Here is a 15488-nt window from a genome sequence, read left to right on the forward strand (position 1 = left end):
GTATGTATAATAGCAAAATTAAACAGAACTTACATTTTATTTACGGCGGTCATTATTATAACAATTAATACGATCTTATCTTTGAAAGTATCACAATATAATAGAATATTGTTCATATCCACACACAATTAATGCATAAATGCATTAGGTTAGATGACAAATAAATGAATAATAATATTAAATCGACAGTCACCCACGCATAAAGCCAGAAACACAAACAAGTATGCCACTTATGAAAGATTTATTTTTACTAATGCAACGTTTTGTAAATAAAAATAATAATTGTCTCAGTAGTTTCTCAAGGCATACTACCGACGGTTTGAAAAAAAATGAACACGTTGCTATAAAAAAGTACACGTATACCTGAACCGGTTTAATTTATTTTTGAACCAGTTCGTGAATCAACCACTTGTCGTGCAACTAGCGATTATGGTTGCAGCTTAATGTCTACATTGAACTTCTTGAACACCTGTTAGTGCTGAAAACCCAAAATAATGTTCGCTCTTCAATACCTATTATTTTAAAAATTTAAGAAAAATATCTATAGATACTAGTGCAATTATTTACTACGTTGGTCGGATAATAATGAAATAATCGACAATTGTATTATTTTCCTTCAATATAACTTCAGTTCTACAATATAAATGACTTGTATAAAAATCTAGTGAAATTCTGTTCGACACATAAATTATAATTCGATATACCACAAGTAATATTAATCAAGAGACAACGAAATTGGGTGAATTATGCATACAATTAAAATATATTATATTATGATCCGAAATCTACTATATAATTTCTAGTGTTTTTAATGACATTTTAACAATAGAACATATTATAGACATCAACTGCCCCAAATACACCGAAGCCCGCAAAATCATTAATAACCTTTTTACACCAAGCCCTCAATGAAGAGAACAACTTTCGCAATCAGTACATTTTCCAAAATACAAATCTAAGGCATTGTAAACGATATGTCTATATTTTTATTTTTATTTCTATATAAAGTATATTAATAATTTTTTTTCTAAATATAGTTAAAGTAGGCTAAAAACCTCTGTAATTGAGGCATTTTAGCAAATATAAAAAAAAAATTCTAGTGTACAAAACTACGATATTCAACTCGTATTAGGACTGATTTTAATGAAATAATTTTAAAAAGAACAATAAACATTATAAGAAATCATATTATATTGACGTCTATAAAGCTAAAAAAAGTATTCTTTTAAATGTCCATAATATCATTATAACCTATCTGTATTTTTTTTAAATTTAAATAACCATTGAGTTAGTTAAGATAGATTACGAGATAGATTAGCATAAAATTAATCCGTAAATTAAATATTAAGTACTAAATGCGAAATACAAATACAACCTTTATATTATGTATTTATTTGTATTATTAATATTTTATACTATTATATATTATAATATGTATGCCAACCAATATGTATTATACATTATAAATACATAATATGAACGTAAGTACGCGATAATATATACATCTTATATAAGTATACACGTCGTAAAGTATTTAATATTTTGATGTTTATGTTCATTTTATGTTAAACGTATCTTATCTAACTTATCTTTTAAAATTTAAAAAAATTAGAGTAAATCTGTCACTTATTCAAATTCCTGCAAATATTATGTTTTTAGTGATGAACTAATCAGTTATATTATTATGTTAAATGTATAAATTAATTTTTATTTCCATGTATTATTTTTAACTGGCATTTATCAAGTATAACGTCGAGGTAAGTCAAGGAGTTCATGGAAAACAAAACGTTACGCAAAAAAACGGTAAGTGTGACACCCGAGGTGACACCTTTTACATGCACTTTATCGGATTGGTTTTATTGTCAATAAATATATCACAGTAACATAATAAGTAACACGACGAGTGATAACTTTACTATAAATATTATAATGACAGAAAAAGCGTCGTTTAAAAGCTGTTTATCGATAAAATTAAGAACAAATAAGAAATATTACGTAGTGTCGTATACTTCCAACGTATAGGTAAATCAAAACACGAATAAAAAAATATATTATATATTTTGACACCACGGTGCTCTATTGAGTGCAGACCGCATCAAACGATCACCGCCGAAGAACCACTTTCCGTTTTCTATGATTAATAATTCTTACATATTATCATAACTTAATCAAGTTGTCTATGTTGATATAAATAATTTTTATTGACCAACCATAATAATATATACTGACCAAAGACTTGATTATTTTTTTAACTTATTTCTATACGTATATTATATAATGCAAATATAATACAACAGTAGTTACATAATATAATATGACAGCGACTCCGAGAAGCACATTTCCGATTGCCAGTCCAGAAGACACGAGTACCTAATGATACTATTATAACGGATTACTTAAAGATAGGTTAGGCATAGTATGCTAGGCATAGTATATTATAAAAAATAGGCACTGTGTGCGACGACCGACGAATATGATCTATCGCGTCAGGAGGCGTACCTTACCTTCTTTACCCGAGATCACAAAAAACAAAAATCAGGATAAAATAATTAATATGATAGGAATGTCAATAAAAAGATAAAAACTATTATTTGAATAAAACCCTTAGATTACATAATCGTATGCACTAACACGCAAGGTCGACTAAAATTAAATACAATCTGATATTAAAAACGACATTATACTGAAACTGTTGCAATGTTATGAACGGAACACGAAGATTTTAAAAATTCTACGACGTAATACCAGAACGACGTTAAACGAGAAATTTACTGTTTTATTTAAGGTAAGTCGAACAATATTTTATAAGATTAACGATTGCAACTACATTTATAAATCTGGTTGAAAGATTTCGTACAGTATTTATGAAAATAAAAATAGGCAAATACCAAAATATTATTTCAATCGGAATTTTATATTAATAAAATTATCGTACGCTATATAGTACGAATTCTAATAAAACGATTAATTAGAATTTAAACGTGGTTAAATGTAAAATTACCATTGAAGTGTAAACAATTAACAAATCTAAGTTGATTATTTTTTATTAATTATACTCAATTCAATAATTTTTAAATATCTTCAAATAATATAAAAGATCTAATGAAGGGTAATTTAGTTAAATATGTATACGGTTCCTCGTTTCTAATCAATAATAATAATTACAGTAAGAGAAAACTAGTTAGTAGGTTGTTAAAAAAGAACAGACTCTATTCCTTAAATTGTATGCTGAGGTGTTAAAAAATTCACAAAAAGTATATTATACTTAACGAATAATATAATTTATTAATTTATATCAAGCATATGATAATATATTAATATAAATTTAAAAATGTGTCATATTATAACCATATATATTATAAAATGGATAGGTAATTTATGATTATCATTGGGAATGAACATAAAATTATAGAGGTCTTATCACAAAGAAATTGATGTATAAGTTTATATAATATTTATATATTATATAAGACCTCAGCTAGAATGAGAGGCAATGATAAAAAAAGCGGGTAAGTGGATGTCGCTCTGCTATACAGTAGGTTACAAGTGGGTCAATGTATAATGGATTGTATTAAACTTGAATTCAATGATATAATATCATTGTACAAGAAAAACGATTCTGAGCGGAGACAGTTTGCAGTCTGGATATGTTATATTGTTATTATTTATTATAGCCTGTAAGTTGAATTGATATTTTAATATTATTATTTTTTATTTGTTTCTATGGTGATAACTGATAAACATAGCGTTAGAAATTAAAATCCCATTTTAGTGGTTTTTCGTAAATTGTCGGTGGTTTTTCCCATGGCATTAAATAACTACCTATTGAGAAAAATCGAAAAATGACGTCACTAAAATACCATTTTGATCCAATTTGCATAAAGATAAGATAATATAATATAATATATTATGTTGAAATCGAATCACTCCTTCTGGTAAAAATGTTGTATACAGGATAAAAAAAAACCCATTGTAAAACCACTAGCTTCCTTGTTCCGCTCAGAATCTAAAATAGTCCTTCTCTCTTCCCTATTCCGGTAAGCTTCTCTCCAACTTCAGTTAACGTTTAATTTTTTTTTTATATAATATTTATCATAAGTAAATTGAGTTTTGGCTCGTCTTAAAATAAGCAGGTAAGTGATTTGTATAGATTTATTTATTATATTATATTATATTAAGAGGATGTTTACCCGCATGTGTCTCTCAGTCTTACAAATGTACAACATAGCAAAAACTGTTTTGAGCGAGAAAGAACCGAGAACGCAACAGCCATAACTAAGAAACGAAATTTTCCTCACATAAAAAGGAGAACTATGGCTGCGTATATCGTTTTTATTTATTCGTTATCGGAACTTCGAAAAAGGTTATCTAAGTTTGAAAAACACAAATAATAATGGATTTTGAAACAATAAGAACTTTTTTCATATAAGTGATCAAAAAAATAAAAACGATATTGCACAGCCAAAGCTCTCCCTTAAATGTGGTGAAAATTTCGTTACTTAGCTATGACTGTAGCCTTCTCGGTTCTTTCACGTGCCAAAACGTTATGCTGTACGTGTATATAACGGAGACAACATATGCAGGTGCGACGTTTTCTTAACGTTATGTCTCTGTCTTAAACTCGGTCTTAAATGATAAAGCATAACTTGGCAAATGTAACATTCAAAATAATCCATTATACTCTGTTATTTTTAATATTAGAGTCAATTGACCTAAAATAAAATTATTATAAACTTTTACAAATATTAACACAATTTAAGTACCTTGTAACATGAAACATTACTCAGAAATATTGTAATAAAAAATATACTGTAACTACTATTTTGCAAATGTTAATTTAATAGGTTTATCACTATTGCATTTTTTTTTAATTTTAAATAAAGAAATAATAAAAAAAAAATGCACAATAAGCTTAAATATACTAGAGTATGTATAGACAATGAAAGGGTTTGTTTAAGGAGTCACTCATTAGTGACACTTGATCAATTACAATATTTTTTCTTTGTTTTACATTTTTCATTTCTAATTTATTTTGGTATAGGATTAAAAATTAATATACTTGCAACCGGTCATGACACTATTATTTTACTTTTTAATCTGCGCCGATGGTTTTCTTGGTAGTGTTAGGATGGAAAGATTTCTTTAAAAGGGTTGGTTTGAAGTCACGTAAAATATGGGTGTTTCTTCATGAATAGTTTTTATAAATATAGGCTTAAGATTTTAATATTTAAATTAGTTATTTGATTTTTAGACTGGTACTATTATTTTTAGATTAGAGAGGACGCATACGGATCTTAAGAGTCCGGTCTTTTAGTTCGACAATGGTTATTTCATGTCAGTAATTCATTCAGGTTGAGTCCAAACTATACTGGACTTAGGAATCAGGACGTAATTTAATGTAACAGTTGGTTATAGGTACACCTTGTTTGAGTGTGGACGTGGAGTGGATTAATTTACTTTGATTTATTTTAATTCGCCATTTGTTATACCGCTCGGACAAGGATTAAGATAAATTTGTAGGTAGTAGGTTAGATGAAGCGGTTAACGGATTTTCACTAATAAAATAATGACGTTTTCGTCGACATAGGTTGTTACAATAGACTGTTGCATAGTGGGCTAGTTACATTAATACAAATATTGAACATTTATTGTAATATTCCAGATCTGACCAATATAAGTAAAAATAATTTCTGACCGATAAGAAAAATTACGAACAAGGTCAACTTCTTAAGGATTATAGTCGTAGTACAAAGTAGTACAGTACACACACGAGTACGCACAATATTTTCAAACCAGAATAAAAAAATAAAATAAATAATACACAGAAAAACGGGCTTATTAAAATCAATATTTTCAGCTAAAATGGGATATATTGTGTATAATATGGTTTAGTTTTAGTATTAGAATGGTAAAAAAACCATATAACAAAATTGATAATTTTCTGACTCAACTTTTCTAACGTTTAAAATATCTACGAAATATGTAATCAAACTATTTGAACTTTTGCCCAAATTAAAACTTTAGGCTATTGTATACAAAATAAATAAGTCACAATATTAGGTACTATTTAAGACTGTATTTCACACTTTTGTCAAATGTACTTGGCTACTTATTGCATTATATTTTATATATTGTAAATTTTACTGGTAATTTTTTATAAGGTTTCTGTTAATTAATGCACCATGAAACAAACGGAAAAATTGGAACACTTAAACAATTTTAATTTAGATAAGAAACTAAAAAGCACACCTAGCATATAATAATAATAATATTATATAGGTAATAACTAATAATATATAGTATAAATTCAACGTTTAAGTAACGATTCGTTATTTTGTATTTGATGTTCTGATATACCAGTGTTTCTAACAGTGGTAAGCAAAAAACAAAAGCATATTTCACGTACAAATCGATTATCTGCCCACTTTTTTGTATGCAATGTCCTGCGATTTCACAAGGGGAATACAAAATAAATATATATACGAATGCAGACGGTACACACGCCACGGGGGTTGGGTCGACACTCCTCCTATGGTTATATCATATAATATGTATTATATATTTTTACAAGGCCATATTTACCGAACGTAAATATATATACGACGTTAAATTTTCGCACCACGAAATGCGCGTGTTTAGATTGGAACGAGACCGAATAAACAACAACAACGGCGGCGACGGCACAGGCAAAATCAAAACTCATACCTATATTTATAATAATATAATATTATTCTAATATGGGAACCCAACCGCAAAACTACAAGTGTATCGCGAGATTCGTTTGCGGAATGACCGAAGGCTATAACTACGCGCGTTCTTACGGAAACGTAAAATCGTTGTGTATCGTCGTACAATTGCTGACATTCGTGTCGTCATTAGCGTGCGTGTACCAGCAGTATCGTTAGTTGTTACGATGAATGAAAATAATCATGCGGTAAACGAAAACCATAAAATTTATTATATAATCCGTAATCCAATTCGATCAGATATTTATTTTACATTATATGCATTTATATGTAACACAAACTGCTCACCTCGAAAAACATACATCTCGATATCAAGAAGAGATTCATTAGAACACATGTCATGTATCATGGAGCATCGCACATATAAATGTATGTGAAACACGGTCCGTAAACGATACCGAAAAGAAAAAACTATATATGCCTTGGAGATGTGGTGTTTGAAACGCCTATGAAAAAGATAAGTTGGATAAAGAGAAAAACGGAATGAAGAGGTATTTAGAACTGTAAAAGGAAAACGTACGTATGGATACGATTAGAACGAGGCGTTGGAAAACGGTTGGACATGCCCTGAATCACCCGGTAGAAGACTTGAATAATATAATTATAGATGGCAGGTATATAGGATAAAATATTAAAATTTAAAAGTGACGCAAGAGTCAAAACATTTAAGGAAATCAAAGAAAAGGCAAGCAATTGATCAGAATGGATAGGATTGGAGTTGTTGAAAAAACCTTCGGGTTGAAAAAAAAATATTTTTATATAATACTAACGTAATTTTTATTATTATTATTTGAATAAGCTAAAATTGTAGGCCTGCGGCGGGTGTGGTGACCAGGTCGCGCAGCAGTAAATGAAAGAGGGATTGCACACACACAATGCGTGACTGCGACTACATATACATATATATATAATATATATTACAAGCCTCTCCGAGTATCTGTGCTGACGCAATATTATATGGAGAACAGTCGCGAGGGGAATGTATTATTCTTTTATCTGCGTATAATAATATAATGCATAGGGTTGTCCCCCTAACGCTACCGCTCTGCTGCCGCGCCCCTGGTAGAGAAGGCGCTATACACCGTCCACATTACACGTCCGTGCGTATACGCTCACGCACACACACACACGCACACACGCGCGCTTTAGACCCGACAAATGTGCGCCCTTTTACGCAGCAGCATTCTATCTCTCTCGATCCCTCCCGACCCCCTTCCTCTCACAACGACGCACAACATTCGGCTCGAGAAATCAATAGACGCTATCACACGCGGGAGAGGAGCACTCGCCGCGCCGCCGAACCCGCGCCACGTCGTTTCGACCTGTAAATTCCACGCCGTTCCGATCCGCGAAACGTGTAGTAAATGCGACACGCCGATCCCCCTCCTATCCTCGCCTCACTAAACACAATTCGATCACGTGTTTCTCTTCGAACAATAATATAAATATAATGTCTAATAACAATAATAATGATAATGCAAAACGACCGTACAGAATATTATGGGGGGAAACTCACTCGTGTTGAGCTACACGGTCAACATTGTGCGCGCGTTAGCAACGGATAAAGTCAATAAAAATATAGGTACCCGGCATGCTGTTGTTTTATTACGGAGTTATATAGTTATAGTATATTATACTGAAGCATTAATGTATTATTATTATTTTTTTTTACGACGAGTCAGGTCCTCCGACTGGCGCGTAGCAGTAGGTTAGGTTTTTATTATTATATATTATTATAAAACAAAAACGACGATTCTAAAAACCGGAAACAGACGGAGAAAAAAAAATGGAAAACGATGCACAAAAGACACGATACACATCACCTGCCCGGGAATAATATTATACTGTCTTATTATTAAATTCAAAAACATGCTAATAGGTCTGGAACAATTACTCTCCTCCCGTTATACTTATGACGACGCTTTATACAAAAGAAAATTACCTCCTCTGTTTTCACCAACACACGGCATTATTCGGGCCGCCGCCGAGCCTTTAAATTCGTTCCCATCAACATTATCACTGTTGTGAATAAAACTCAACTACTATAATATTAGTCTACCATCGTCACAGTACTACTCTTGGTCTGTTATCATAATAGTACTACTACTACTACGACCACGGCGTTAATACAACACAATAATATGCGATTAGGTTGATCATGGTAGGTTCTCCTCAAGCATAACTGGTATTTTCGTTGACAAATATAGTCAGCGATGACAATATTATCTACTAAACTCGCGCACGTCAACTCCGCTGAGGTATTATAATAATTTATAAATTATAACCTTCGTTTTCAATTATCGTCTTGACCACGGGTAACGGCGATAATATACCGAGTAGGAAACAACGAACGATGAATCTCTTGCGAATCCTTGTTTTCATTCCGGTATAGCCGTGGCCCTCGTCCGAGTAGTAGTATTTTCAACGATAAAAAACAAACGATTTATACTTTTCAAAAACACGTAGTTAACACACCACAGTGTGTGTAACTCGTATTTTTACCTACATTTTTGGCAACGACACCATCGGCGAAGGGACACTGTGCCAGGTCGAGTGAACAAAAATTAATAACTACTCGTTACTCGTTAGCGGGACGCCCACCTCTGTTGCAGTGCGCGTCAGCCGCCACGGCCCGGTGGACGAGAACAATACTCATTACCCGCTAAAAAAATATATATTATTTTATTATTGTTTTTCGGTACTAGCTGGTCGGTACGTCTATTTTTATCGAGAACACCGATTGTAGTAATGTTTTCACAAATAACGCACATTGTCCCGCGTACAGATTGAAATGTTTACTTCTTTTTCATTAAATAACATCAGGCGTAGGTGGTACCTATTATTATTTATCATATTCGTAGACCCGGGGGGTCGCCGGTCAGTCGTATACTCGTATTTCATAGGACTTGTGTGATTAGAAACATTTTTGGTTATTAAAATTCTAACAAGCAAGGCCCTGCGCTTAGTCCACGGACACGGACCGGACGGTGTTTTAGAATTGAACGCACGTCGAGCGTACGCCCGACGAATATTAGTATGACACGAGAATTGGTCGCGCGTACAACAAACGTCGAATAATAAATATCATTAATAATAATAATATAATATTATGATATTTATATTTCGGCGATAAGAGACGCACACGTACGTGTTTCACAATCGTCATTTCTCATCACACACACAAACGCTCACGCGTGATGACAATAATATTTCGGATACTTTGTTTTGGTTCTGTCGGCGCACAAAAATAATATACAATTATTTTCGATTGTAAAAAAATATAAATAAATCTTATAGTTTCCCCACCTGCAGAAGACCACTATGTATCTATATTATTGGTTACTGGTTAGTCGGCGGAGTCGTTTTTTTTCACGAATTTACAGACCACTGATTCAATACCGTTTCCCGAGAGCGATATTATTATATTATTATGTTTTTCCACCGACAATATCAAACTATATAGCCTATCGGGACGTAGCGGAGAAGAGAGAGGAGGACTGAACTGCGTTTCTACTCTACAAAATCGATTTTCGCTACGATTTCGAGCCGAGCAAACAGGTCGCGTCCGCCGCGGTGTGCGCGCAAAATTGTCGTCGTTTTAAGCACACACACACACACACACACACACACATTAAACGTCGTTCGTTATCTTTGGCCATCGCTTTCTTTTATTTTCGAAAATATATTTATGTTTTCATTGGGAAAGACAAATAATAATAAAAGCATAGCGTTTCCGCAACGTCCTTGTCGGCGACGAATACACACTCAAGTACGAAACATGGTAAAATAAATGAGCGCACGGTCGTCATATTTTCGACGGCGGCGCGTTTAAAATAATACGTAGTACGTACGTCTGGCTAATAATAACTCGTTAATAAAGTAGGAGTCATGACGTGATGGCGCGGCGTCCTGTCGGTAACAAACGCTCGCGCGCGCGACGCTGAACAGGTTAACCTCGCGCGCGATCGGACTGCGGTCAACACACACCGCTGTCGCGCGCAGGGCCCATTTCGTCGTAGTCGTCAATAATAATAATAAATATGACGAAAAACGCATCAGAATTTAATGGGACAAAAAAGAAAAAACGTAAAAATATAATATAATATTACAATAAAAGGGAGCCCGAGACCCTACGGGTGGTTTCGTTTCCGCGACGCTCGCGTGTGTGTGTGCGTGTTGTTCCGACGAAGGGGCTAAAAATTATACACCCCTCACGCGCGAGTCCCCTCGTGGCCGCCCGGGGCAAACGAGAGAAACGAGTTGTGTTTTGTGTACAAACACAAAAGGGCCGAGAGAGGGAACGCGCGCGCACACGCAACATTTCCTGGACGAGAGGGAGAGAACACAACGTGTGCGTGTGACGGCGTATCACACTAAAAATATTTTCCTTGTTTGTTCGATGGGCGCGTACGGAAAACGAGTGAATGAGTGTTCGGCCGAGACTTGAATGGCCCGCGCGAGGCGGTAGACGGAAAATATTGTTTATATTTAGATTAATAACAATAATAACACATCAAATATCTATATATTAGATTATAGAATAGTTGTACGCAAGTACAGGCAATGTTAACCCATTTGGATAATGTTATTAACGTAGTTTGTCGATAGTGAATAATGTAAAAAGTTTAATATTCGATGGGACTACGGGAGTGCCATCTTCTAGTATTTTGAGTCATACCATGTAATAATAAATGATAACATTTAAATTCTGTATTTAAAATAGATAATAGTTCAAAAAATAATTTATTAAATAAAATACACCAATTAATATTATATTATTAGTACATTATTAAAATCTATAATTATTATATAATTTAAATTATATATTACTCTTATATTTTAAATTTTCATAATACGTCTTATAATAATTGATAATTTTATGTTGTATAATATTGTTAATACATTAAAATGTTTAATTCATCTCATGGCTGAAAGATTCTGAAAGTTGTATAAATACATCATCCAAAGGCCCAAGGCTAATAATATCATATTATCCGGCTAATGTTAGCATTCGCCAACATTTAATAATATTTATGGCGATTAACGATAACATTTGGCTAATGTAATATTATATTACCCGGCCAATGTGTCGACATTATCCAAATGTTAACATTATCAGCTGGAACATGTATATTTACGTAAGTACTATATAAGGTACATTCGAACATGAATCGAAATACTAGCGAGCGCGTACACACACTCACTCGATAAGTATTGCGGATAACGTGGAAAACGGCGGCGACCTTGACATTTGAACGAGTTTTGTTTTTCTATAAAAAAAAATATACCGTCTGTTCCCGTCCACACCGACGACCGTACGGTATACGAACAATCAGGAAAAGTCAGACGAAGGGATAGCACCGATAGACTTCACCGACAGTAAACGTCGTCGTGGCGGAGAGATGACGATGAGAGCACTAAAGCAGTGACGGTGGTCTTTGTTTTTGGCAAATGCGATATTCCACGTCGTCGGCAGGCAACGTGTGCAAAAGAGATTCGGCGCTCATAACGAACGTAACAAATCGGATTTATTATCGTATTTAGTAAATTCAAAATTAAATTCAAGACGAGTATTTATAATAATATTATCACCGTACAATTTTTCTTTTAACTTTTTACCTTAAACTTGTCGTTCGTATATAGTACTGTTGTTGTTATTGTTATTATTATTTTCACGCGGATGACCTGTTATTCATTTACGAATTATATAATAACAGAATAATAATTTCAAATAATAAACAAGAGTAAATCAAAAAAAAAAACATATCGTTTCACAAATGCCAACCTTGAAACAGTTTATCAAACAAATCGTCACAAATCACAATCGAGCTACAAACGTTTTCAGACCGAGTACGAGACGACTGCGTCGTACTCTATTCTATATAGAGTTATAATAGCGTGTCCGGAGACACGACCGACTGCCGCCATCGCTATTATATTATACGTTGGATGGTTATATTATCGTATTATTGTTGTTGTATAGGTAGTGTACGCACTTATTATATTATAATATGGACAGCCGCGTATACCTCAAACCACCCGAACAAGAATAGTTCAAAATCCACAACAATATTCGATCATCTCCAGCCACTGCTCGCCATTCGCAGGTAACCACACGAGTAACGTGGTAAGGGTAATAAATAGACGGACGACAAAGACCAGATGCATCACAGGACCGAAGAGCACGATTTCGATTGGTTTCGACACGTCGTTGCACGTTGGAGCAAACACCCCTGCAATTCCAATAATAACAATCTCGCACATCTTCGACACTATTATGGCCCGTATTTTACAATAGTTAAACTAAGTTAAAACGCCGAATTCGGCATAATTACTATTGTAATTTTTACAATCATGGTTTAAACCTGGGTAACGCATAACCCACAGATTTTACCGGTCGAATTCGGTGGTTTAACCTTAGTTTAACGATTGTATTACGCGCACTTATAGTGCCCCAAAGTAACCACACCACACGACCTGGAGGACCTAGAAGGAGTCAGGTAACCGACGATCGAGTGGCTGCCGAGATGATCGCGTCACGACGATGATGATTGTCGGCGTGTATACGCAACACACTGATAACGCACCGGACGTGCCACGAGGAAAAGTCCACTCGCCGGTTACCAGTAATTCCTCCTGGTTAGTGGGTGGGTGGGCGGGCGTTTAGGGCCCGTCCGTATAACAAACCTTTAACCGCCTTGATTTGAGTGTTTGAACCTTATAACTGTTATTATTGTTTTGTTATTATTAAAATAATTATCAATATTACTACAATATTTGCTACATCATTATCATACGCAACCTGTACGTATCGGTATACCTAATATTATGGGTACAGTCGGTACACGACACGACAACTCACCTTTTGAAGTGTTCGCGTATTTTCTCTTCGCGTATATTGTCCGGCAGGTTTCCGACCCAAAGATGGCGAGTCTCCCTAACCATTATGTCGCCAACTCTTCATCATTCGGGAACACGCCCAAACACACAGGTCGCGCACAACGATTCCACCGCGGTCCAACGGATTCCGAAATGAGAAAATCACACACTTGCTTACACGCACAAGCACGCCAGAAACGGCGGCGGCGGCGGAAACGAAAAACCGAGTGCTTTACGCAAACATCGCGGTCGAACTACACACGCGCGCGCACCGCGACGACACCCTGTACGAAATCACACGCGCACACTACTCCTCGCAGCACACTCGAAACGACACACTAGCCGTGTGTGCGCAGCGATGACAGTGACAATTTGACGATTGCCGCCGATAACCCGAACACAGAAAACACCGAACCAAACTGCACTGGGATAATAAATTATATTTTCACATCGGCACGTCCGTTTCGGGCAAATTCGAAAAAGGAAAAAAAAATTTAAATAAACGAAATAATAATATTAAAAAAACGTACACGCTCGAACAGAAATAAAAATTACACGGATTTCGAACGACACACACACCAAAGCTATATATTATTATTATTATTATTATTAATATTATATTATTTATATACGATACATATATATATCGATGAACGAGCCGACACTGGTGAAAGATGAAATACGCGACACGCGTGCTCGTGTGTATCTCATCGGCGAATGCGGCCGTAAGCGTAGCTGCCACGGTTTGTTGACGGGTCCACTCCCCCACCAACCGGCACAGCCACCACCGACGTTGCCGACACCGCCGCCGACGCCGCGGACACGGCCGCCGTGCGCCCCACTGCCGCGGTCGTGTGGTACGGTCGTCCGCCGCCGGGCGCTGACGTCACCGCGCGAACCCATCGTCGACCGCGGCCGCCGAATCGCTAGGCTGGTCGGCGGGCCGCGGGGGTGAGCCGCCGCCGATCGAAACCGCAGCACGAAAACAACGCACTCCCTCCCACTTAACGCCGCTTCTGGTCGGGCAAATCCATCGTAGCCGTTCCGCGGGGTACGGGACCGTGTTCGGACACCGGTTTTTTGGACGTGACTCAATATCTACTAGGCCACCGCATGGGTTTTTCTCACTCGCTCCGCTCACGCTCCCGTGCCGCTGTTCGATCGGTCCGTCTCAGTCGCTCCACTCGTGTGCGCACACAACGACGATAATAATAATAATAATAGCGACGTGTATAAAAGCGGCCGGTCTTCGTACTCTACCCTCGTCCCCACCGAACGGCCGCGGAAGCCACCGCCGCCGCCGCCACCGATCTAACGATCGCGCGGTCGGGCCACCACTCGTCACGCCTAAAAAAGGACGTGAGTGGCGGGGACGACGGCAAAGTGCGTTGCGCCGCCGGATCGGATGAGGCCGACGCCGTCGCCTTCGTCGTCGTCTTCACCGTTCACCGGTCACCGCTCGTAGTTCGTACTTGGCGCGGGCACTCCGTCGTCGTCCGCCGAGCGCCGGCTCTCGATATCTCAGTTGCGGTGCTCCCGCACTCGCACGCACATACGTACTTTCCACGTACGCACATCTTCGCCGCCGCCGCCTTCGTCCTACAGCACAACGTTTGCGGTCACGCACGTACGGGATTGCGCGCGCGCACGTAAGGCTCTGCCCGCGGTGCGCACTGTTGTTATGCGTTCGAGTCGACTAGTCGACGCCGAGGACGGATTTTTCACACACACCGGATGATGACGTTACAACGACACTTTTTTCCCCTTTTATTTGTCCATATTTTTTTCGCTTTCACATCATTGTAATGTTACAAAATAATTATTTTAATATTTTCTCGTGTGTATATAATATTATTATGTTAT

The 15488-nt window shown here is 36.2% G+C and overlaps 1 protein-coding gene across 2 annotated transcripts in view; it reads right to left on the reverse strand.

The window, feature by feature from the left end:
* LOC100169050 (titin homolog) overlaps positions 1-14368 on the reverse strand; it is a 58642-nt gene extending 44274 nt beyond the window's left edge. For both annotated transcript variants that reach the window (XM_029490469.1, XM_001946712.5), the window contains exon 1: positions 13609-14368. In XM_029490469.1, the coding sequence (XP_029346329.1) occupies positions 13609-13691 (83 nt within the window). In that variant the 5' untranslated portion in view covers positions 13692-14368. The remainder of the gene's footprint in view (positions 1-13608) is intronic.
* Positions 14369-15488: the final 1120 nt, after the last annotated feature.

This window comes from Acyrthosiphon pisum, chromosome A2, assembly GCF_005508785.2.
Source record: "Acyrthosiphon pisum isolate AL4f chromosome A2, pea_aphid_22Mar2018_4r6ur, whole genome shotgun sequence".
NCBI lineage: Eukaryota > Metazoa > Arthropoda > Insecta > Hemiptera > Aphididae > Acyrthosiphon > Acyrthosiphon pisum.